Below are 27,716 nucleotides of genomic sequence, written 5' to 3' on the forward strand. Positions count from 1 at the left end.
TAGGAAATCTAAACAATTGTTTGAGTGAGCTAAATAAAAATAAGTCCATAAATTAAAGGGCTATAGATTATATTTACATATTTACACTTGGTAAATATTTGAAATTCAAAATAATTTCGAATGGCTGAAAATAATCGTTTTTAGAACAATAATATAAATATTCTGTAATAGGTGTCAGTTTACAGTATTGATAACGTTCCTCAGTTGACATTACTGGACATCAGCCATAGGGGCAGTTTACCTGTCCCCACGGTTGAGGATTGGGATAGGGGTGTCTTGATCTCTGCACAGGACTTTTGTTGCTATGACTTTGTAATTTCTTGCCAATAAAGATGGTGTCTCGGTCATATGTTATAGCCCTAGTTTTGCAAAGATTCATTTTCTCCTCACTTCACTGTGTGTCGTGTATTGTCTGTTGACAATCTTATGTGAAGTTTTATCACTGTGTTGCTTCTATATCACAGGAAACTCTGATTTAATAACAGTAAACAAATAAAATGAAAAAGAAAAACAGAAAAAAAAACAATAAAGTAAACAAAACCAAACAAACAAGCAAACATACAAACTGACGGATCAATTGTGAGACTAAAACGGTCAAGAAAAATAGGCAGAATAAACAAAAACAAATAAGTAAACAAAAACAAATAAGTAAACAAGCCAATACACAAACGACTGACGGATCAACTGTGAGACTTCAACGGAACAGACTAGATTCACCTTGCTATTGGCATGTCCTCATCGTTTGTTTCCTTGTTTACTTGTTTGTTTTTCCTCACTTGGTTTTTCTTTTTGACCGTCTTTTCTATTTTTTTTCCAATTTTTCATTTACGTCTTGTATACTGTTATTCAGTCAGTTCCCTGTGCTCATTATCTCCTGCGTTTGATTGCCTAATGCGCCAAAGCAAGCAAGGAAGTGAGCATAGACTCTCGAGAAAATCGGTTTCTCTCGAGGGTCTATGGTGTAAGTTATTAATCTGAAGGACGCTGTCACAAGATTATCGCCGGATTAACTTTGACAAAGTCAACAACGAACCCACCAGCAAGGGTATAACACTGAGTTATGACAGACAAGTAAACTGCCCTATGCACAAGCCGACATTTCGGATTTTACGCGCATGCTCATGACTACCATCTTGTGCACGTAAATCCGCGCACCATCCATCAAAGTTCAGCGCAGCCTCCGTTACGGTATACGACACAGCGGCCATCGGTGCGGTGGTGAAAGACTCCAACCAAAGAGATAGTGAAGGTTAGTTTACTCTGAGAATCAGTTCAATAATCTTTTTTTTACATTAAGCCATGTTTTATATAAAAATCCTACAGAGAAAACAAAAAGTATTGATGGACGTGCATGGAAACAAATAGAGGCCAAAGTGCGATTCAGGGCGATTTTACGTCTTACCCCACAACACGTCGAAATATCGGAAATATTGGAAATGTATCTGAAATGCAATGTAAGAGTAATTGACTGCTGTTTCAATATCAAATCGTTCAAGAGCCAAATCGGACTACGTTGAAGTACGTGCCTTGCCCTTGTAATTTTTGGCAGCTGTATCCGGGTTGACTAACTCTCTGTCCGTCCTGTGTCCAGGTAACATCCAGGTAACACTAACATTCCTACCGGTATGTCCATTTTAGGGCACACAGTCCATGTAGCCGACAATGAGATGCTAATGATATGCGTTGTGTAACTCCTAGCTCCTCTACTAAAACTGATAGTGATTTTGTCGCTCATTCTTTACTATTTTTCATAGTATTTGATAGCCGGTATCAGACAGTTCGTGTTCGTGTCGGCAACATAGACGATCTGCCTCTTACCATTTTAGTCCGAAGTCCAGAGCATGCAGCTACGCGTAGATTGTACTCATATTCCAACTTCGCTGTATATTCGTGGTAGGCCCTGGGGAGTCGTCATAATTTACGGCATGGAGAGGGAGAGGGTGGTGCTGCCATGGTGGAGGAATTTCATTGATATACTCAAAAATTTCGAGTTATGCCCTCAGCCGAATTCAAAGTCACAACAAAATATAGATACAGCTGCTCACACTGTAACCGGTATCCAACCATATAGTATTGTTTAATTTGGAGGGTATCATATATCATATCTTATAATATTATATAGGGCTCAGCCCTTGGTGTCGCGCCAGGGGTTAAGATTGGCAATGTTATTGTATTTATTCATGATAAACTGTAATTGTTACTTCATAACGTTTATATGACAACTATGCCCAGTTTCCCTCTGATGAAAGCAGTTCACGTACTTACACGACGTCAAACCCTGCAGCAGGGCAGGTATAGATTTTTTGTAGCGTGTAAAAATTTTGAACAAAAATTGGCAATTTTTACAATGATAACAGCCTATTGCTTTAAACAAGGGACGTATTATGCAATAATTATCATTGCAATAGTAACCGCACTGCCCCCTTCCAGCTTGCAAGCTGAAAACTATCAGCTTGAGCGGACGTATATAAATTTGCATAATTCAATAGGCTGCAGAGCCTCGTTCTGAATGTAAACAAGCAATATGTCGGAATACACGTCGTTCGAGCGACTTGGTCGTGAAAATGGGCTCGAAAGCTCACAAATATGATTATTTAATGCGAAATTGAACATGCTATGAGGTAATGTACACTTTTGAGAGTAATTTCATCGTATCTATGCATGATAGAAATAAATACTAATGATAATTGACAACTGAATTCGTTCGTTGCAATGATGGTTTATACCTCACATAGACTAGATTCCATTCAACAAGACAAGCTTGATCTACAAACAAAGTGGGTGTCTCAGAATAAATTAACAGCAGCATGTCAGCGAGAAATGAGTGATGTGACAGCAGCTCTGGGAAAACTGCAGACATCTATTAATAATACCAACAAAGACGTCGCATTTGTTAAAAAGAACATTATGAAAATACAGGAGACCCAGAATACTATTCTTGACATCTTGAAGGCCACTGTCAATGAAAATATACAGAAGAAAAGAGACAATGTTGATGTCTCAACTCAAACAATAAAACTGAATTGTGGTGAAGAGAAAAGACACTTGCAAAATATGGAGCTTGAGATCCGAACTCCATCAGATGACACAGATGATAGAATTACTGCTAATATTCCAGTCAGTAATTACTATGACATCTTAAATGATTCTGAGAACCCTTCTGGCTCCAGTGAACACTCAGATAGTTCATCATCATTGTCCACAGAGCAGAGTGTAATGAAAGACATATCCACACCATCCTCAGCTGTAAACGGAGGAAGTACAAACACAACACAGTACACATCAATTGGGCCAGCCCATTCAGACTCTTTGGCTTATTCCAGGAAAGGGAGCTTCAACACGGTAATTATAGGTGATTCGACCATTAAATACATTGACCCACAGAAATTTTCAACAATCAGAAAGACGTTTGTGAAAACACTTCATGGAAAAGGAATAGATGACGCCCATGCTTTCATCAAGGCTGCCAAACTAAAAGACCCACAAAACATTGTGCTGCACATTGGATCAAATAACATTGCAAACGGGACACCACTTGACATGTGCCAAAAGAAGTATAAAGATCTAATCGACACAACTAGAGCAACCTATCCAAAAAGTAAAGTGTTTATATCAAGCATTTTACCGAGGTTAGGCAATGATACCTTCAATCACGCCAGCAGTGAATTTAATGACACTCTCCATTTCATGAGTGACAATTCACAAAACCTACACTTCATACAAAACAATTTCCAAGACAGAGTGAATAATATTAGATTGGAGTTGTTTGAAGATGAAGTACATCCAAATTACAAAGGCACTGCTTTCCTAGTGGCAAACATGAAGAGAAGCATCTACAAAGTTATTCTGACACAGATGGGTAACAATCAGCCAAATCCAAGGATTGGAGAAGAGCACATTCCAAAGAAATACACTAATCGAGGGAGAGAGTATAACACTAATGGCTCCTGGAATTACAAATACAATGCAAACAACAATCACAACAGCAACAGCAATAACGATAAAGGAAAGCACCTCGTGAGGGAGTTTTTGACGAACATATTGAATTTTATCAACAATTGAATACATCATTGACATCCGTCCTTTAGATATGTGAGGACCTTGAATCAGGTATCTTTATGTCACAATACTTAACTTCACTGTCACTACTTTTGAACTCTTGACATGGTGTGTTCCTCAATAGCGAGAAGTACACTGAAATTTACTACATGGAATATTTATGGAAATTTAGAACAGAAAGTTAGAGATAGCAGTTTTTTTATGTAGTTTAGAAAGGTTTGATTTTTTAAGTCTAGTAGAGACAAAAACAAGAGTTGACTCAAATATTAATATTTCAAAATATAGTTATTTTCATTCGGCTAGAACCAAACAACATAGAAAAGCACGCTCACCCTCTGGAGGAGTTGCATTTTATTTTAGAGATATTTTTACTGCTGGTATTACGCAGATGGAAAGTAGTTCTGAAGATTTTATTTGGGTTCGTTTAGATAGTAACTTTTTTAACTTAGATGATGATATCTTTATTTGTACCCTATATTTTAGTCCACAAGGGTCAAGTATTTTAGCTGGAAAGAGTCAAACCAGTTTCAGCTGTTGGAAAAGATATTGCAAAATTTTCAAAAAAGGGGGCAATTATTCTCACTGGAGATTTCAATGCACGTACTAAGAATATACAGGAGGTTGCAATTTATGAACAAGACGACTATCATTTATCAAATGCAGACATTGCTTTCAAAAAACGAAATTCACAGGATATTTCAATGAAAAATTATTATGGTGACCAACTTTTAGATCTGTGCATGGCCACCGATATGGTAATTCTTAATGGGAGATGTATTGGAGACAGTATTGGAAAATTCACCTGTCACCAAAGGCATGGCAGCAGTACTGTGGACTATAGTATCGTCAGTACTAACTTATTTAGCAAAATTCTTTTTTTTAAGGTTCACCCACTGAACATTTCTATATCAGATCATTGCCAAACTGAATTTCAGTTACAAACTAACGCCTACTTAAATAATGTAGATACTAATATAAAAATTAATCAAGATAGACGTAGCAATGATTTTACTTTTGTATGGGACTAGCGACTCTAGGTATTACTTTTATGAAGCATTACATAATCCACACATTGCATCACTCATTAATAATTTTAACAAAACAAATTTTGATGCCACAATACAGTCAGTTAATACAGCTTGTGCAATGTTATCAAACATATTCCTACAAACAGCAGGAGCTAGTCTCCATAAACGCATTATAAGGAAAAAAAGGAACAAAAGGGCAAGAAGTTAAGCACCTCTAGGAAACCAAAGTGGTATACCAATGATCTTGGTAATTTAAAAAATGATGTTTACAAATTATCAACTAAGTTGAGCAGAGACCCATATAATACTGAATTACGGAGCTCGTGCTACAATTTAAAGAAACATATAAACGTCTAGTTAAAACAAAGAGAAGAGAATTTAAAAGTCAGATTTTAAACAAATTAGACAGCTTGGGGAAATCAAACCAAATAAGTACTGGGAGCTGATTAATGAGTTGAAATCAGATTCACAAAATAATAGCAGTGAACACACACCAATTGAAAAAGAAAGGTGGTACAGTCATTTTAAGGCACTTAATACAAAGGTAGATTTGCCATTAATAGATGAGAATGTTATGATAGATCAACAGAGGCTGGGAACACAGATATCAGCTTTGGACAAACCCATTTCTGATTAGAAATTCAAAAAGCCATCAGTACTTTAAAGAACAGGAAAGCCCCAGGTATGGATAAAATAACAAATGAAATGATAAAAGCAAGTAGACATGTATTAATTAAACAAATCAAAACTCTTTTCAACGTAATCTTAGCTAGCGGTCACTTTCCTGATGCATGGAACACAGGCATTATTGTACCGATATATAAAAAAGGAGACAAAATGACCCGAGAAATTACAGAGGGATAACATTGCTAAGTACAATTAGTAAACTTTTTACTTCAGTTCTAAAACAAAGACTAATTACTCATATTAAAAATGAAAACCTTATAATTAGGGAACAAATTGGCTTTATGCCAGAGTTTAGTACATGTGATCATATATTTGTTTTAAAACAATTACTTACAAAGTATCTGAGTAAGGGGAAATATATTTTTGGCTGTTTCATAGACTTTCAGAAAGCCTTTGATTCAATTTGGCATGTGGGGCTTCTACACAAACTAATAAAGTATGGTATCACAGGAAATTTTATAACATCATTAAGTCAATTTATTTAAATTCGAAGGGTTGCATTAGGGTGAAAGAGGGACTCACTGAACAGTTTCCCATGGAGAGAGGAATAAGGCAAGGTGACGGCTTAAGCCCACTGCTTTTTAAACCTATACATTAATGACATAAAAGATTCGCTTAATTGTGTCAGCAATGACCCACCAACTTTATTACGGAGTACTTTATCATGTCTACTTTATGCAGATGACTTACTTCTACTATCTGAGACACCTACGGGGCTACAGAATGCTATAAATTCAATAGGGCATTATTGTGAAAAATGGCATTTAGGCATAAACATTCTATCATGGTTTTCAACAAATCGGGGAAAATTTTCAACAAATTTAAATTTACTATACATGGTAATGAGTTGGAAAATGTGTCAACATACACTTACCTTGGCATAAAGTTAAATATTACAGGAAAACTAAACAGAGCACAAATTGATTTGAAAAACAGAGCTATGAAGGCATGTTTTAAATTGAGACAGTTACTCTTTGCAGAGTTAAATATTCCAATTAAGGTCCATTTACAAATGTTTGATGCCATGATAAAACCTATTCTGCTATACTGTACAGAAGTATGGACTGCAGACATATGCACAAATGCAAAACCATACTCACAAACTTAACAAACACAATTGAAAAGTGTGCACATTAAATTTTGCAAGCACATACTTAAAGTGAATAACAAAGCATCCAACATAGCATGTCTAATGGAACTGGGTAGATATCCTCTAATTGTTTCAAGCATAACACAAATGGTCAAATATTGGTTAAAATAAGTAAGAAATCTGATACAACACTGACTCGTGAGGCTTATGATCTGGGTTGTCAACTGGACAATGCACATACAGATAATTGGGTGTCAGGAATTAAACAATCGTTGCTGCTCGTAAATATTGGAGATGCCATGAATGTAAAGATAGAAAATGACAAACACTTTAAAACTAATTTCAATGTAAAAGTTAAACAGCTATTTGAAAAATGTGCATTTGAATTGATTCATGATGATACCAGACAAGGGCACCATAAAAATAAACTTCGCACATACAGAGAGTTGAAAAAGATTTCTCTCTCGAAAGCTACCTTCATGTTAAAAAAAACAGATCACAGATCAGCCCTGTGCAAGTTACGCATTAGTGCACACATACTACACATAGAAACAGGTAGATATAGAAACCTTGATGTCATAGACAGAGCATGCCCAATTTGCCAAAACAAACAAGTAGAAGATGAGATACATTTTCTTTTTCATTGCAAAGGATACACAGACATTAGACATGATTTTTTCAGTAAACTAAACATTTGTAAAAACGCATTCAGAGGCACACAAGACCTTGTAAGCATCTTTTCAAGGACAGATAAAGCATCACTATGTGAATTGGGAAAATACATACATACATGTTTTAAACTCAGACAAGACAAAATGAAAAAGACAAAGTAAACTATTTATGAACCTTTAATATGTTGACCTCATGTATAGAATATTTTATATTTATATATATATATATACTCTTTCATTGTTGTTTTTGCAAAACCTTTATTGTACTTTATGATCAAGATCCCAACTGGGATACGATTTCAATAAAGGCTTACTTTACTTTACTTTACCTCTCAGCTGTGTGCTATTTTAGACTGTGACCCGAAACACACTGATACAGGTCTTGAACAAAAATAATACTTGTTGTGTCAAACCACTTGCTATTGAACAACGCTTGTGACAAGTTTCGTGAATTTCTGACAGTGCGCCTATATTTGCGGCATGATTTCATGATGCCATGTATGCGCTGTTAGTGTTACCATACAAGGCCGATCGTACAGCCCAGTGTACGCGTGTACAGCGTACAACGCTATGGCACTGAAACTCGCCTTTATGCTATCGGACTTCAGTCAACATTGACGAGTTGAAACATGGTAACTGAACAGTGATATACTACCCGTTACCAGTGAAAAGGAAAACTGTGACAAATCACGGTCACTCAAATCCACTCTTACAACGATATTATTATCTTGAAAGGCTGAGGGGTCAGTAAAATCAGGCGTGGGAATGTCCGACCACCACATCCTGCATCGACTCCAAACAGACAGACACTGACAGTTGACAATGACCGAATACAAGAGAAGTCGGCCAGTACAGTATGCACCCTATTAGAATATATGCTCCATATTAGTGTTTCTTTTTTTGAAGTCTCACTTAAGTTATATACGAAAGCGATCTAAATGTCATTCATAAGATGAGCGTAATGTTTGCAAACTTCACAGATTACAGTTCAACGCACGTATGATATACACACATTGGGTAAAATTAAAGATGGCGGTGTATCGCGATCGTGGTAGCGAGTTTACACTTGAAGTTCGTTAAAAAGTCATAGGAGATGGCGAAGCAACTTAGTTAAGAGTCATCAAGCCATGAATTTTACTGAAGAAATGGCATAATGTTTGCCTGAACTTTAATACGGTACGCGCGCGATCTGCAGAAACACGGAGGCAGACCGTACATGTTTTGCAGGGTGGACGTGGGAGCTCTTCGACTTTGAGTTGTTTTCTGAATGTTCGTAGTACCCGGTAGTATTAAACCGACAAAATAACAAAAACTATGGTAGTAAAAGTTAAAATTGTTTGGCATATTCAACTGTGAAGAGAATGCGTATGCAATCATATTGCTTTGTTGCGAGTGGCAGACTTCTCCTGGCCGAGTCCCACTGCACTGGCCGAGTTGGTCGGCACCATCGGCGCTGGCGATGGCCGAGTTCGCAACTGCCCGACTTCTCCGGTTACCCAATGGAATATTGGTAGCCAATGCCTACGAGGACTACCGCGAAATTGTAACCCAAGCATCAAATATAAATAAACATAAGTTGGATTGACAACAGTAAAATATGTATGTGCAATCTTTGGGCCTAAACAATTTGTAAACGTGAGCAAGGCGTCAGCGGAGTGCAACACGTTCCTCACTTTAAGCGGCCATCTTGTCTTCTGATGGCGGGACGGTGTACGACCTACGAGGCCAAAGCAGTGATTTGCAGGGCATGAACAAGAATAAAACTAAGTTAGGGGGCTTAAATAATGATTAGACGTCTAACTATGTAAAAATATTCACAAGAATCAGCTGTGCATGTAGTTGCGGCAGCCCAAAAGTAGGCCTATGTTTAGCGAGCCATAGATCGACAATACACACATAGCACCAAAAGTAAGCCGTAGAAGTTGATAAAAATTCATAGGCACAAACTTAACTGCTACCATAGAAACGTCTCTGACATCGTTTGTTGGGAAAAATGGGCTGAAATTGCCCCCCAAAAAACAGGAAAAATCACACTAACGGTCAAGTAGAACAGCGCCCTCATCACTTCCATTTGAACGAAATTCTAATATAAATATGCAAATAGGGGTATCTCTGCTCAAGCTGTATAGCGTTCCGTCTAAAAACTGCAATTTTTAATCTAATTATTGACACAGGGGCGCTCTTCTATAATCCAATCCCAGCATTCTTTGCGGTATGCCCCCGTTCATATGCACGACAGTTTTCTCCGTTTATCTATATCAACGATACTTTGTATCAGCGACAAGGTGTATAATAACATTTACTGGCTAATAAAAGAGGTATATTTTATAAAAGGCATGTTATATCATCGTAATTTGTTTCGTATTTGTTTATTTACGAGTACTCAAAAAAAAAAACATGGCGGCGCCCATGAAAGAAGGGTACACTTCCGGTTACTCGCATAGTATATTATGAATAAGCGCATGCGTAGTCAGTAAGCCGCTGGCGCGACTAATATTATATAGGGCTCAGCCCTTGGTGTCGCGCCAGGGGTTAAGATTGGCAATGTTATTTGTATTGATTCATGATAAACTGTAATTGTTACTTCATAAACGTTTATATGACAACTATGCCCAGTTTCCCTCTGATGAAAGCAGTTCACGTACTTACACGACGTCAAACCCTGCAGCAGGGCAGGTATAGATGTTTTGTAGCATGTAAAAATTTTGAACAAAAATTGGCAATTTTTACAATGATAACAGCCTATTGCTTTAAACAAGGGACGTATTATGCAATAATTATCATTGCAATAGTAACCGCACTGCCCACCTTCCAGCTTGCAAGCTGAAAACTATAGCGTTCCGTCTAAAAACTTGCAATTTTTAAATCTAATTATTGACACAGGGGGCGCTCTTCTATAATCAATCCCAGCATTCTTTGCGATGCCCCCGTTCATATGCACGACAGTTTTCTCCTTTTATCTATATCAACGATACTTTGTATCAGCGACAAGGTGTATAATAACATTTACTGGCTAATAAAAGAGGTATATTTATAAAAGGCATGTTATATCATAGTAATTTGTTTCGTATTTGTTTATTTACGAGTACTCAAAAAAAAAACATGGCGGCGCCCAAGAAGAGAAAGAAGGTACACTTCCGGTTACTCGCATAGTATATTATGAATAATGCGTAGTCAGTAAGCCGCTGGCGCGACTATTACCATGCCCTGCCTGTCGCATTTTGATTGGTCAGCTGAACCACATGACTGACCACAAATACACAGTAATGGTCTGTTTATATGCCAGTGAATATTAATAATAAGATTAACAACTCAAAGTATCGTAACTTTACAGCTCAAACGTAAATCATAATCAATCTCAAAATAAAATGGAGCACTTGTGGGCCAAGTTGTATTACTTTTTTCTGAAAATATTTCCAGATTTGCCAATATTTTACAGCGCGTGTGACTGTGTGTGGCATATTGCTCAGTTTTGGGGCCCAGTTGTCGTTCGCTCCAAAAATTTTCGCAAATTTTGACGGTTTTCTCCGGTTCATTGATAATATCATGGAAATAACAGACTCCGCACTGACCATTTATGTTTATTTATGGGCGCGGGCTCAAGGAAAGCCAAATTAACGGGCTCGGCAAGCCTCGCCCGTTAATGTTTGGCTTTCCTCTCGCCCTTGCCCATAAATGAACGTTAGTGGTCAGCGCGTCGCCCGTTATTTCTATAATATTGGTAGGGTTTTCACTAGGATATCTGACAGGGAAGAATTTGAAAGTGCGCGAGAGGCTGAAGGGAAGTGTGCCAGAGGGGTATCACCTGTCTTGCGCTGAAAATTTTGAGAAATTAATGTGTATACACAATGGTGCAGTCTAGTGCAATCTGAGAAATGTTTCAAATTTTTTTGCTATGTAAGACTGTTAGGAAAATGACATAGGACACTCCTGGTCCGAAGGGTGGAGAGCATAAGAAGGCTCATATAGCACATTTTGAGAAATTGATGTGTGCAATTGTGCAATATCTGAGAGGTGTTTGATTTTCTTTTGCACAAGGTAAAACTGTTTGAAGATGACATGAAACACTGATATTTTAATGACACGTTTTGCATGATCAGTGTTTCAAACAATGAAACAATGACAACTCATTCTGCGAAAATACAGTTCTCAGTGTGCATGATATTGCAGATCAATGAATAAGCAGAAATGGCAAATCTACAATTTTATTGTGTTTTGTGCAAAATTTCACATTTATGTATATGATATAAGTTGACCAAAGAGCCAGAGACAATATTTTTCTTAATCCACTATTTATTTGTTTGCCAGTTTGAAATTTTACATCCGTAGAAATGACCTTACCTAAGCCATACAATTTCTCCAGCTGCTGGTTTCTAATGAAATTCCTGTTAATAATATGTTATGACTAAATGTCAAAATGGTAATTGAGCTTAAGTAATTAAAATATATGTTTCTGTCATAATAAAGGATGAATTCACAACAGTTCAGTTTTGTCCTAGGTCCTGTGCACTTATAATGGTATCTGCTGAGAGCAGTCCTCTATGATGTCTTTATATTTAACATTTATAAATTTAGAGTGAACCATGCTTTATCTGGTAATCATTTGTATGCATAGAATGCATGTAATGCATTTTGTTAGTCCCCCAGACTTATGGTTTGGGTTCCGTCCATCCGTCCGTCCATCCACGCAGATATCTGGGACACGTCTTAGCCAATTTCTTTCAAACTTGGTACAAGGATAATACACTATGGCATACATATATGCACGTCCATTTTTTTGGGTGTGGCATGCATAATAAGCGCTGATTTCATAATTAGTGATTTTTGAAAAAATGTCCTCAAAATAGTTAAAGTTTGAATTCCGGTGGCCCACCTGAATTCAGCTTCCGAACATAGAACGTTCGGCACTGGGACCATTGTCAACGAAGCTATGGAGTACGAGTCTACGCTGACGCTGCTGTACGCCACAGCAGTACCACTCGCGTTGGTGAGCGGTCATGTCCCATGGGAGAAAGCCGAGTCCTACTGACTCGGCAAAAAAATGAAAAAAAAGCTTGCTGATTCCACCAGAATTCGCATATTTGACTAGCACAGATTGGTGCGGTTGATACATAGTATGCATAGCGGCCGCCGCGTGATATGCGCGCATACCACGCGGCGGCCGCTATGTTGTCGAACCACGCGTAACTGTGTGGCAGACGACAAAATGTAGTGATCAGAGGCAACTAATATTTTACACGTAAAAACTGATATCTACGTGGTATTGTTTAAAAATTTAATACAAACTGATTGAGAATAATGGATACGACAAAAACTAAGGAGAAGTTTTAAAAAAGAATTACCAGAAGTAAAGGCACTGATAATGATGTATAAAAGTCATCGCAGTAGGAGGGTAAATTAGTTGCGTCATTCGAACGTTTTTGGACTCCTAGAATATCGTCAATCAGCACAACAACACACTTTCGGGGGGATTTCGGGTCATAACCAGAAACGATTGTAAAACTTTGGGATGTGAAAAATACGCTCGGGAAATGATCTGTTTTTATCAATATCTCGCGATCCGCGCGGAGTCACCTTGTCAATATCGACCGTTGGAATTAAAAAAATGTTTTTAAAATGTTACCAAGTGGGAGTGACACTTTAAGGGACTGCAGCAAGTTTTATGAAACTTTGTACACGTTGGTCACACAGCTCTAATAACACATAAAGACATTTGTCAGTATTTGGTCAATTAATTGCTAATTTGGATAAATTATGGATTTTCATAATTCTCTGCTAAAAATATCTATTTTATTTTTATGAGAGGTCCATATATCTGTCTTTCATGAATTTGACTCTGTTTTGTGTACCGTCTATTTATTGTCTGTTCTGTGCTGTTTTGTGTCTATGTTTACAACTATTGTCTTACAAATTTTGACCTCGTGTTATTGGATTATGGATTGGTATGATTGTGATTATTCTGAATGACTGCACACTAATCTGATGATACTTACTGCAGATGTTGATCATACAAAGATTTACCAGTCAAGAAAGGCGTTTAATTTTAACAGTATCAATAGCTAATTATAGGAAGTCTTTTCTGTACTGAACATGAGGACATTTTGGGTTCACATCTGGTGTTCTGACCTTTTTATGTCAAGAGCCATTACTCAGACATGCTTGACCAGTTTCTTGCATATAAGTTGAATTTTGGAATTTAAAAACCCAGGGCATGACATACCTAATTCTGTCTAACTTTGTAAAAGGACATAACCCTATGCCACTACTTGTTTACAATCCAATTCTATATGGGCATCAGTCACAGACAGGGCTTTGGTACCTGCATTCCTTTTTTCATGCGCATCATATTGACTTTAATTTTTAGTCACTTCCAGTGACAAATTCCCAATTACAAGGGGGACTGTGTCATTGTCAATGACTTGTTCATATAGAGTATTAAAACTCAAAACTTTTTTCCGCAATATAGTGTTTATCAAGAGACTGCCAAAAGTTGTGTAAAAGACGACAGAGGAAAAAAAACAAGACAAAGATTATGTTAATCAAATGCAGAGATTAAATTTACATTTGTTGAAAGATACAAAGATTCTTTATTGCTCAGATATCTGTTGATTATGACAAATTATGTTCTGGCAATAAAAGATGTGTTTGTTATCAAGGCACTCACTGTTTTGTATACTTTGTAGGATCTGCTTTCTTTACACTTTCTCCCAAATAATCTGTACCTATGGAACGGAAAGTAGATGTTTATCATATTTGACCAGGCATTAAGTGTACCAATTTTTCATCAGGAAATGCTGAAAAATTACTCATTTAGTAATGATAGTCCATATACTTGGTATTAAATTGTACTATGTTTTTAGCTCCCATAGCCATATGTATATATGGCAATGGAAGCTATTCTTATAGGCTAGGGAACTGTCTGTATGTCTGTATGTCTGTCCGTCAACATCAAAAACTCCAAAACTGCTGCACATTTCATCTTGATATTTGGTGTGTACATGGATGATGGGCTGTAGATGAGATTTTGTTCAAATGAAGTTGTCATTGCCAAAAATATGCAAATTAAGTGAAAAAATGTAAAAACAGTCAAAATTGAAAAACTCAATGCCACTGAGCAGATTACATGAAAAATTAGCATGTAAGTACTTTGGGCTGACCTGAAATGATTGTGCACATCTTGGGTCAGTATCTTGGACTTGCTATTTTTCATGAATTTTTTTGTAATTTTTTTATTTTTGGGGCAATTTTTGCCATTTTGGTCAAAAAAATTTTTCTCCTAAAACTACTGATCTGGTAGCTTTGATATTGGTGTACAGGTTCCTAGGGTTTATGTTAATAAGATATATTGAAATTGGGATGAAATCTGCAATTTTGTATTGGGGGGCCAATTTTTCTCATTTTTGGTCAAAAAATTGTATCTCAAAATTTACCAATCTGATTGCTTTGATATTTAGTAACAGGTTCATAGGGTTTATGTCAATATGGTATATCAAAATTAGGTTGAAATCTAGAATTTTGAATTTTGGGGCACTTTTTGCCATTTATGGTCAAAAATTGTTTCTCAAAAACCACTTGTCTGATAGCTTTGATGTTTAGTAGACATGTTCTCAAAAATGATGTTAATTAAATGTGCTCAAATTATGATAAAATCTTTAATTACCATAGGTATTTTTGCAGCTATTTTTGCCATTTTGGTCAGGCCGACCTTAAGTGGACTTGCAAAGATTCCTCCTTCATCAACACATGCGTCACAAAAAGTTATTCTGTACATAACATAAATCAATCTCTATCAACTGCTAGGTTGCTTATTTACAATTTTCAGAGATATATCTAAAATTTTGTGTTTTGGTAAAGTTTTTAGGTCCCATAAAATGAAAAATCAAGAACAGTTTGCTGTGTGCTTGTATAAAATAACATATTTGTCAATACGTAAACTGCCTTGCAGATTGATTGTCTTAAAAATTATCACAGAGGGGGGTTGCTCAAAAGTGGAGAACAAGAAGGGGGGCTACTCAATTTGTTGACATGTACTGAAGCATTTAGTGAAGTTATGAATTAATACAACAATAATAGTAAAGAACAGCAATATGTATTCTTGAGATGTTCATATCCGGTATATGTCACACACACACACACACACACATATATATATATATATATATTAATAATACAGGTGGTTTTGTTGACATGTACTGAATCATAATACAGGTGGTTTCAAGTAGAAACTAAAATCTCATTACACTATGTGTTTTCACGTTATTGTGATCTTCAGACGAGGATGATCAGCTATTCGACGTGTCAAGCCTTATGTTAGAGGCTAGTTAGTTCCAGAGACCAGCTCTTGAACTGTTACTTTTTGCTCACTTTCCTTCTTTCTTTCTTTCTTTCTCTCTCTATGTCCGGTATTACTACCATAGAACATGCTATACACAAATTTTTCCTTCATTACCCAGAATGCATTGCGACATGCTTATGACGTCATCGGTTAGCTCGGACAGGTTTCACGGCATTTCTTGTTTGTTTATTTATTTATTATTTATTTTTTATTTTGCATTGCACAACTATCATATTGCGTTCAGCTATTAATAATCTAGCTTTCTTTCGCTTTGTTTTTTGTTGCTTTTTAGTCCCCGCGGACGAAGTCCAGCGGGGACTTATAGATTGGGTCCCGTCCGTGTGTCCGTCCGTCCGTCCGTCCGTCCGTCATCAACAGTTTTCTCAGACACTGCAGAACTAATTTTGCTCAAACTTGGCACAAAGGCATAGCACTATGACCTACAGATGCAACAATTTATGGTACACGAGGCGGCCATTTTGTTGCGATTTTTCATGTCTTTGGACCATAACTCAGACATCCTTGAGCAGATTCTGTTCAAACTTGGCACAAAGGCATAACACTATGGCTTTCATATCCTTGTCAAATTATTTTGCGATACGATCCAATATGGGCGCGAGGCGGCCATTTTGTTGCGATTTTTCATGTCTTTGGACCATAACTCAGACATCCTTGAACAGATTCTGTTCAAACTTGGCACAAAGGCATAACACTATGGCCTACATATGCATGTCAAATTATTTTGCGATACGATCCAATATGGCTGCGAGGCGGCCATTTTGTTTGCGATTTTTCGTGTCTTTGAACCATAAACATCCTTGAACCGATTTTGTTCAAACTTGGCACAAAGGCAAAGCACTATGGCATACATATGCATGTATCAATTAACCTTGTGATAGGATCCAATATGGCTGCAGAACTGCCATTTTGTTGGAATTTTGCATGTCTTTAAAGCGTAATTCAAAGGTCATTACACCCATTTTGTCCAAACTTGGCACAAAGATCAAGCACTATGGCATACATATACATGTCAATTTACTTCGTAATGGTCATTTTTGGATTTTTTCATGTCTTTGAGGCTTAATCATATGCAAATATTCCTTAACCAATGTTGTTGAGACTTGGTACAAAGATAAAGTACTATGGCATACATAAGCATGTCTACTAATTTTGTGCTATGATCTATATGGTCAATAGACAGCCATTTGATTTCAATTTTGGTGTGATTTTTTATGTCTTTGAAACATAAACATAGGTCACTGTCCGGGACAGTGACAGTGACCTAAAACCCTCTGGGGAGAACACTGGTCCCTCGATGGACTGCTTTTGTTCAAATGTGATACGAAGATAAAATACTATGGCTGCATTCTTTGTACATTAATTTGTTTCATTATATGATCCGAAATGGCTGATTACAACAACATGCTGATCCCATACCATTTTGAAAATTCCACCAAACCATGTGTATAGTATGTGCCGTCATGACACTACAGGCACTGAGGGCATCATTGTGTGTGATGTAATCAAAAGTTCCTTCAGTGGTCATTACTGGCAGAGATGAGTCATTTATAAAACATTCCTCAGATCACTTTATTATGCAAGTCACAGGCCTGATGCACCCGTTGCATCAATGTCATTCCACAGCTACCTAGACCACAGCTACCTAGACACCAAAGATTATAACAAAATGGACAAGCGGGGACTGTGTCATCAACGATGACTTGTTGCTTTTTATTTTTCTCTAAATACTCTCCATACGTGGCGCTATACTGTTACGACATATGCTTTCCATAATGTTTAGACTCATGCTGGTTTTCGCCCGAGGGCTCATGGGTTGAATGAGATTAACATGGCTGCGGATATGAACGCTTCCCTCGCATAGAGAGAGAAAAGTAGGCTTTGCGTAAGTTAACAAGCGCGGCTGGGCACATCGTGTACCTAGGCGAGGTGGGTGTGCTCGAAAATGAAGATCAATGCAAGTTTTGGATTCAAAATCGGCTGTTTTCGGCGGAGAAACTGCCCGCCGTATTTCTGAGGAGCCACCAACGGTTTTTAGCTCCCATATATGCATATGCATATATGCAAATGGGAGGTATTCTTATAAGGTGGAAAAATGTCGTCTGTATGTATGTATGTATGTATGTACGTATGTATGTATGTACATTGTATGTATGTATGTATGTCCGTCCACGTCAAAAACTCCTAAACCGTAGCACCTGCTGTCTTAGTATTTGGTGTACAGGTGCACCTAGGGGGGGTGGAGATATGAATTTGTTCAAATGAACATGTCAGTGCCAAAAATATGCAAATGAGGGGAAAAAAAGGAAAAATCCTGCAAATGGCTAAAACTCAGTAGCATTGGTCAGATTTGGTTGAAACTTGGTATGCAGATTTCTTTAGATATTCTAATTATGTGTGCAAAAATTGGGTGAAATTTGCATGTTTTTATTTTTAGGGTATTTTTTCCATTTTTTGGTCAAAAAATCTTGTTCTCTGAAATCACTCGTCTGATTGCTATGAAACTTGATATTCATGTTCCTCAGGATGAACTCAGTCATGCTGGTACAAATTGTATTGATATTTTCATATTTGTAATTTTGGGGCAATTTTCCCAATTTTTGATAATTTTTTTTTTTATCCAAAAACTACTGATTTGATAGCTTTGATATTTGGTATACAGTATCTAAGATTAATCTCAATATAATGTATTGAAGGTATGTTGAAACTGGCAATTTTTTTATTTTTTCTATACCAGTCTGCAGGGCTGTGGTGGGAGGCCGTTTAATGCCAGTAACACACAGCCCTGCCATGCAGATCTAGGCATAGCATAGTGAACTGTCTGTCACCGCACCAGCATGCGTTGGCTGCACATAAAGCAACTCAACTTTCCAAGATCAGACAGTCAGTATCTTGTGAAAACAGCGACATAGCAATGAAAATTGTTTTAGTCAGTGGTAAAAACTCTTAACAGATGAAGCGTTAATTGCTTTTCTAGTAATCAAATGAAAATGCATGTGGCCTCGGTTTTCAAGTTCATCGGCCTAGGTCCGATGTCTCCTCTCGTCCGATATACATTTGTGTGCGTTGTCGCCCCCCCCCCCTATGTATCTGTTGCGTTTTTACTGTACATGAAGGCATTTGTAATCTGTGTACTGTAATTCCCTGGACTGCCTTGCTTTTAGTTGTATTCTGTTGTTACTGCTATCAGCCCTCACTATAAGTATGTGCTTGCATATTAAAATCCCAAGCACTCTTTCATTCTGCACCAATCTTCGTCACACATTCTCTTTTCTTCCGCTGCTCTGGTCTCTGAGAACTTCGCTTTTGCTTGCAAATGCTTTCTAGTACTGAGTACATTTTTTCAGTATTTCCTGATTAAAGATTGATATACTTGCCTGATCATTCATGAGAAACTTGAAGACTGCTTTCTATATTCTACATTGTATAGGTTACCGATAGGTGAAAATGTGTAAAGCAAGCTAATTCTGATTCTATAAAGTTTAAAACCAGTGGAATGCCTTGACAACAAACCCATCTTTTATTGCAGGAAAATAATAATAATAATAATTGTGAATAAATGTATGTCTGTCGCTATTTTTTCATTTTCAAAAATGTAATCTTCATTGAAATCAGTGAACTGGAATATAAGGTTTGGAATACTGTCTCAGATTTCTGTTCCTTTGAGTTTTTTTATACAAAAAAATCTGAAAAAAATACTCCCCAAGTGCCACCAAATGACACCATTTTAATCTCTATTTTCAAAAGCTCCAACGGCAGGAGGGGGGACACCCCTTCCTGACCTCACCCCGTTGCGCAGTTGCTTGTTTTTGCACCACATCTTCACCCTCTTGTAAAAAAATCCTACGGAGAACACTGCATGTCATCAGAGCACTGGATACAGACCTGTACATCAACCCCTGTCACAGCAATGGAACCTCTTTCCGACACAGACCTGTACCACAGGGTTTAATCAGGGTCTGTACAGGGCCTGTTGCAGCAGCAATCCATTTTACAATTAGATATTTAACTTTCCCAATTTTTTTTTTTTTTTTTGGGGGGGGGGTCACTCAAAATTTCTGTAGCAGAGAGGGGGGTTACTCAAACACGTCATGGGTAGCAGGGGGTTACTCGAAATTTTGGAGTTTCTAAAGCAATTCTCCCCCCCCCCCCCCGGCCGTAAATAATGACGACTCCCTAAAATCAAAATGTGCTGCACCCAATCACCTCACAAAGATATCGCAGTCACCAATGTTAACCATTCGGCTAGATCAATAGTTAGACGTATACCGGTACTGATGTTTCATGTCAGTGCTTTCTGCCCTTTTCAATGACAGTGATGTTGTGTTTGTCATGGTCTTTGGCAATTATTTGTTTCAGAGAAATTTATGCATGAAATGAAAGTCGCATTTCTTATAATAGGAAGGAATAGGAAGGAATATTTTCATGTCAACTACAATCAAGGGCAAAAGAGTTATGGTATAGCGCTAATATGAATCATCTTTAACACAGCAGCACACTATGCCAGTGGAATATAAAGTGCCCTCTAAGGCTCCCCAAAATATGTTTGTTTCTGGTCATTGACATGTGGCAAAAATGATGTGGCGACGCGATTTTTTTTCTATTTTTTTATTTTTGGTGGAATTTGATACAATTTTTTCCTTTTTTGTTATGGGACAAATGAAACAAGGGACAAAAAAAGAATTTATGTGCACATTTTGAAGTGATACGCTCGGTGACCAGAAACAAATAATTTTTTTTTGCCTACAACTAGCAATCTTTTGCCTGTGTGTTCTCAGTTTTGAGCTGAAAATACGATATTATGCTGCTGTCAACAAAAGATTCTGGCATTTTGATTAAAATATTGGACGCAGGGTGTTCAAAATATTTCATCCAGGTGTATCATGACATGTAAACTTTCTTGTTGAGAAATATTTTTCTATTTTTAAATTTCTTGTCCCTTTAGAGAAAAACTGCATTAAAATTGCAATGAAATAATCCAAGCAAACATTTCTTTCTTAAAAAGTTTATAATTGCATTCCCATCAAAACACATCCATAGGAGATCATCATCATACTACAGATGCCCACACTATATTCTGATGTGAAAAAGCATAAAATGTAATGCTACCACATGCTGGACATGCACTTTTTAGCATATGTACATGTGATATCCATGTGTTTTCAAGCATGATGCTTTCTCTTTTGATATCTTGAATCTTGTTCAAAAGCTATGAAAGTGTCATACTATATTTAGTCATACATGGAAAATGGCCAAGAAAAGTTTTTAGATTTTGTAATTTTACTGCTAAATCACTGTGTTTCACTTTTCCAGGTGACAGTCAACATGGCCATGGCATCATCAGTTTCCAGTGAGAAAGTTTTGACAGACATCAATGAACAGATACTGCTGTGTGCAGTTTGCATGGAAAGATTCAAGTCTCCTAAAATATTGCCATGTTATCACACGTACTGTGAACCCTGCCTGACAGAATGGGTTAAAACCAACAATGATAAGCTGATCTGTCCAACATGCAAAGAATTGTTCCCTTTGCCCTCTGGAGGAGTATCAGCTATTGATAATAATCGATTCATAAATGATTTGCAGCAATTTTTAGGTGATGTCAATCCTGATTCTGAGAAATCACTGTGTGACATCTGTGAAAAAGAAGCAAAATTTTGGTGTCAAGACTGCGGTGAATTCTATTGCGATGATTGCGTAAAAGCACACAAAAGAATGAGATTTAGCAAAAATCATAAACCAATGACTGTTGATGAATATACAGAGAAAATGTCTTCTGAGCACTCAAGACTTATTCAACCAAGGTTCTGTGATAAGCATCCCAGTGCACAACTGGAATTGTATTGTGACTCTTGTCAAATCCCAACATGTGTGAAATGTACCTTGGTTGAACATACACCACCAGAACACAAAACTTTATCAGTAGAAGCAGCTCTTGAGAAGTACATGCCAACCATGAAAGAGTATGAAGGGAAAGCTTCTCAGAAAGTGAATGATTTAAAACAGGCAAGAGATGGAGTTCATGATGTGGGGAAACGCTTGGAGAAGAACAAAACAACAGCTGAATCACAAGTCAAAGACCTGTCAAAAACTGTGATTGTTGAAATCAAGAAGCAGGAAAACAGATTGCTTGCTGTAATTGCTGATACATATTCACCAAAGCGCAAACAAATTGATTCCAAAGTGGAACAATTGGAACATAGACTTGTTGGTGCAGAAAGCATGCATTCACATCTGAATCATTTGTTGAGGTATGGTGGTGCAGTGGACGTAATGGCAGCAAAGGCTGAAATATGTCAACGACTAGGACAAGATGGTCTGACAGAAGAAAATTTTGACAGCATTGATAGCGTTCTTGGTTTCACTGAAAATCCACGATGCAGACTGGTAGATCTTGGCTATATAAACCAGGTGAGTACACAATGGTGTACACTCAGGTGTAGAGTACAGGGTCTCAATTTCATGCCTGTACCAAAACTCATATTTTATACACAACTGGAGTCCTGTGCATACAGACACCTGACAGGGTTTAAATATACTTTATCATATATGAACGTCAACAACATATCAGAAAAGTCTGAATTCTTGTAGAAATCTCTAGATCCTGCAAGAGCATCTGAAATTATAACTCAAAGAGAAATTCAGTGGCTCCTGGTACGCCCACCTTTTGGTTTTGATATCACATGTAATCATACATGTATGACTGCATTTTTCTGCCAACTTTGTGTCTTGAGTCATGTTTTCTTCAAATTTTAATGAGTTCAGGTGAAAATTAATCATGTTTTTCACAGCATCAGAAATGTTGTATCAGGATAGAACTCTGAAAAAGAAGAAGAATGCACTTTATTTGATGAAAATCAGATTATCCATTTCAAAGATATGGATTTTTAAAGAATTAAATTTTCGGAATTAATTTGGAAGGGTCTTTGTCATCTTAAGCATTGCTGCATAGGAAAGACAATGGAACCAAATTTGATGAAATTTAGACCAAGAAATTGGTTAAATGCTTGTAACTTTGCCATTTCACGACCGATTTGCACCAAATCTTCAGGGAATATATTTCTAAGTTAGACCAATTGTATAAAGTATACTTTTGCATATCCACTTACACGTTTCCATGGAAACATAATATTTTATTAAAATTATGAATAATTAATTAACACTGCCATAATTTCCAAGCATTTGGTAAGTAATTGATGATAAATGTTTCTGACCATGGACATGAAGGGTAGTTAACTGTTCTACAGGTTATCTGGGATGAAACTGTTCAAAATGCACTGTTACCATGGAAACAAAACATGAATAAATTACCCATTGTTACCAATGGTAGTTTTTCTTGTCTTTCAATATATTTCGTCTACATTTTACTTGTACGATTCAATTTTACTTGTCACAGCTACTGAAGTATACAGTGAATACAACTGCAAACTCAACTGTTGCTAAGGAAACAGAAACAGTCAATATTACATTGCTTTGCTTTAACCCTTTCACCACCATGGTTTGTCCCAAATCCATTGTTTTCTATGGTAAAGTTGGACCTGTATACAGGGAACTGGGGTGAAAGGGTTAATATCACTGGTTTCCATCAGTTTCTTCAGAGATAGTACTATAATTTGACTCAGATTTCAAATTAAGGATACCAAATGCTCTTAAAACATTTCAAATAGTGGGTGCAATTCATAAATTCTAAATTAGTAACCAAAATATAAAAGAAGCGGTTGCTATGGCAACAACTGAAATTCAATATCATTGTTTTATCAGAGTAATTAACCAATTTTTATAAGACTTAATACTCAGATTATTCAATGATTCAATGATTTAATGAAGTATTTTCCTCCTGGGCCTTCACCACAAGTGCAATGATGTCACCCTTGGTAACACAGTCTGTCATGGATATCTGCAATATTAAAAAAGTATAAAAAATGGGCATTATTATTAATCATTCAAATTAACCAACACCATTAGCAATCACAGGAATGATGAGATAATAAAAGTAATCCATCCATCATTGAAAATAACACAATTTAAAACTATACTAAATATTGGTAACTCAAACAAAAAAATACTCTTTCACGCTAAAATATTCTCTCAAGATTAAAAAAACATATCGCAGTTTGATTTTACCAGCGTTAACCAAAGTAATACATTGAAAAACCATCCCCATATGATAATATGAAACAGAATTTCTTTGTTTTATGTAAGCCCATAGAAATGCACAGGGAAAACGCCCTCATCGGCCATACTAATTGCTATACAGCTCATGTCTCGATCGACTTTTTCAATGCCAAATTTCTGACAAAGAATTGATTGAAATGTAGTAAATTGTTGAATATTAGGCTATCGGAACACATTATCAATCCATTTTAGCCAAAATTCTACTGAATTTGTGCTGTAAAAATCCTTACCGTTTCGGAGAAAGTAGCAAATGCAGCTAGCCCTGCGTACAGGTCTGTGTGTTCCCGGCGTTACACGGCCTCCACCACAGGCCGTGTAACGCCGGGAACACACAGACCTGTACGCAGGGCTACATTAATGCAGTGTACACAGTCAGGCTTGGGTCCAGCCGCTTGTCTAAGTACCCGGATGTGGACTGTTCTATATATATGATTTCAAAACAGGGCGGTTCCAACTTTTGCGTTCGCTCCAAACATCAAAAATTAGTTTTAAATGAACAAATGATAGTTGGTCGTTATATGTAGGGGCCACAATCATGGATCAAAAGGTTAATTGTGGTAAAATTTTGTGTCAAAAGTCTCATTTTTGATGCCTTTTCCACATTTTTCGGCCGAGTGTCGATTGTGACCCCTCATTTTGAAGTTTGGGGCGACTTGCAGCGATTTGAAAGCTGTTATCCAATTGGTTGGCAGAATCTCACCGTAATAATTGAATAATGCAAATAAACTCCCTAAGTTGCTGTGAATAATGACAATCGACCAATCAGATATAACCTTGCAAACACGCTGCAAGTCAGCCGTGAAGCTTACATCCTGTCCCCTCTAACTGTATGACTTTCATAATGGAATATTCCGAACCCGCCCCAGGAGACACGCTGGCATGTTTGTCTTTGGCGCGGCTAATTAACAAAATGGCAGCCACGGTCAACGCTGAGCGAGTGAGTGGATTTCAGGCGCGTTTTCAAACTTTGTGAAGTCATTACTAATTCTTGGCTAGATGTATTGGACTAAACTTTTCACAGGTTAGAGTTTACTTACTATAGAAAGCCATGGGGTATTTATTTCTTTATTATTTTATTCGATCATACTCAAAATACGGACAAATAAAAATGATACATGTAATCCACTGTGTTCCGAACAGATTTGTCACATGACTGAGCTCACTACTTCAATTATGGTTTTGTTGTGATATATACTTATAGTAACGCTGGTCAGAATTTTACATGTTGGTGATGATTTGTACAGAGATTAAAACAACCAAGGATCTCCTAGCCAGTATAGCTTGTTTTCTTATACATGTATTACGCACTGCTTCATAAATTGCCAAATATTGTCTACAAATTTAATTCCATGCAATACAATATTACAAGAGGGATTATGTACCTTTTCTTTGGTGTGGTAGATTTTATCACTAATTTTGATGTAAGGGCTCTAGCTGTCACACCTTAATGATTTAGCCAGCGCATGCTGACATATCAAAAATTCTCTAAAATACTGGCTTGCCAGACTAACGATGTATTTTTCAATTTTGGGCATATGCATAAGCGTATTCATAGAGTACTCATAGGTTAAAAATACGTAACTATACGTTTTTGTGGTACACTAGACAATTATCTCAATACATTTCAACTTATGAGTAACTTACAAGTAACGTGTGTGAACATGTGTGAATGAGCACATAACCTACCTACAACTTATGGCCGTCATGTGCGGGACGGATCGATGACTTCCATGTACTAAGACGTACTCCAGCATGCTTCAGCGTGCTCTTAACTTATACAAAACTTACCCATAATGAATTCGCCAAATTTTTCATATGTTTGCATATGCTGGCTAAATCGTCAAGGTGTGACAGGGCCATAACAGGCTGCATGGTTTTATATCCCTTTACTTACCAGACAGAATCACTTCCCCATCTGTCAAGGCAGTAAAATGTGGTATTAAACCCAAAAAATTTGTATTTTCACCCACTTTGCTTGGTATTTTATAGCAGCTTTAGTCTATAAAAATCATATTACAGTGTCTCTGTTGTCAGGCTGGACCTTCAAATCATAAACTTAAGTCTTTGTTAAAATGGACCATATGGGACATGTTTTGCTTCACTAGCTTTAACCAACTTGACTTGATGATGAAATACGAATTTGGCAGGTTAAAGAAATATGTGAGTGTACATTACAACAGTACTGGTGCAGTCGCCAACCATTACGTGCATCAAAATGATGACGTGCATCAAAATGTGGTCAAACGTACCATATTGACATAGAAATAGTTAACGTCCATAGAAGCAATTAAATAACTGCACTCATCGTGGCCGGCCACATCTAACAGAATGTGAGCAAAATGTCTTTGATGCTATTTTTTGGGCAGAGTCGGCTTGATGTCTTCAATCAAATTAGATTGGCCTTATTCATAAATTCTGTCAAACATTTATCTTTTTTTCGGGGGAGGGGGAGGCAAAAAAGGAAAAGAACAATCTCACATCTCCTAAACTGAGTTATTAATACACCAAAACAGGAATTGATCCTCATACAGATTGTTACAAATTATAATTACAGGTGAACGCTTCATCACAATGTGATTTGTTGGACAAAGACAAGGCTGTTAAAGCTATTGTAGCCAACTCATCATCTCACTCTGAAATGTGAATGAGGTATGTTCTTGTAAGAAAGATGTTAAAAATCATTTCAGGTTTCAACCAACATCTTTCAGTCATAATCACAAACACTTCATTTAAAACATGCTGCTGCACCATAAGCTTGTAGATAGGTAAATTTATCATGAAATCTATGAATATTGAAATAATTACAATTCAAAGTATTACAAGTGTTTGTTTTATTGCCATGGTTGTTCCAAAGTACAAAATGTCCTTCAAGTTTTCCTGTTAGTTCAATTGAAATGAACATTTCAAATAGCATTAAACACCTATTGCCTGGTCATGAGGGCTATAGCGCCCGTCTATTACCCCGGGGGCCGTGTGTTACCAGAAACACATCGCTATTCCCCGAGGCCGTAGGCCGAGGGGTATAGCGATGTGTTTCTGGTAACACACGGCCACGAGGGGTAATAGACGAGCGCTATAGCCCGAATAAAGACCAGGCTATAGGTGTTTTATAACACACCACATGCTCATGTTGTATTGTTATATAGTTTTTAATGCGTTTTGATATTTTGCACCGCAACAATCCATTGTGACAAGTTTACTGGGCGATGTTTCCACAGCCGTTTCAGTTGTACATACGTGGTACCACTATCTTTCAAAAAATATTCTAAGCATACCTAGCGACATCCTTACACTATAGGGAAAAAGTGCGTGACTAGAGCGAGAAACTGACGCTCTCTTGCAATCGGTGAGAATCTGTTCTTATTCACACCGCTGTCAGAGAGAAAATGTTAATCTCCACTGGAGATTGGTGAGAAATGCACTCCTTGGCGAGAATCAAGTGTGAGAACAAATTCTCACCGGTGAGAATGGAAATTCTCACCAAGTACATGGAGAATTGAAATTCACTGGCGAGAATCATCAAGACTCGCCGTTCATTGGCGAGAATCATAAAGACTCCGAAAGGCGAGTCTTAATGATTCTCGCCAGTGAATTTCAATTCTCGCTGTACTTAGTGAGAATTTCCATTCTCACCGGTGAGAATTTGTTCTCAC

At 37.2% G+C, this 27,716-nt stretch overlaps 1 protein-coding gene across 1 annotated transcript; it reads left to right on the forward strand.

The window, feature by feature from the left end:
• Nucleotides 1-1,157: 1,157 nt before the first annotated feature.
• LOC139128753 (E3 ubiquitin-protein ligase TRIM56-like) lies at nucleotides 1,158-26,707 on the forward strand. Its single transcript, XM_070694481.1, has 3 exons — nucleotides 1,158-1,249; nucleotides 21,202-22,299; nucleotides 26,618-26,707. The coding sequence occupies exons 2-3, from the start codon at nucleotides 21,214-21,216 to the stop codon at nucleotides 26,705-26,707; spliced, it is 1,176 nt and encodes a 391-aa protein (XP_070550582.1). The 5' UTR covers nucleotides 1,158-1,249; nucleotides 21,202-21,213.
• The last annotated feature ends 1,009 nt before the right edge of the window (nucleotides 26,708-27,716 follow it).

The sequence above is a fragment of the Ptychodera flava genome, unplaced genomic scaffold, assembly GCF_041260155.1.
Source record: "Ptychodera flava strain L36383 unplaced genomic scaffold, AS_Pfla_20210202 Scaffold_67__1_contigs__length_642179_pilon, whole genome shotgun sequence".
NCBI lineage: Eukaryota > Metazoa > Hemichordata > Enteropneusta > Ptychoderidae > Ptychodera > Ptychodera flava.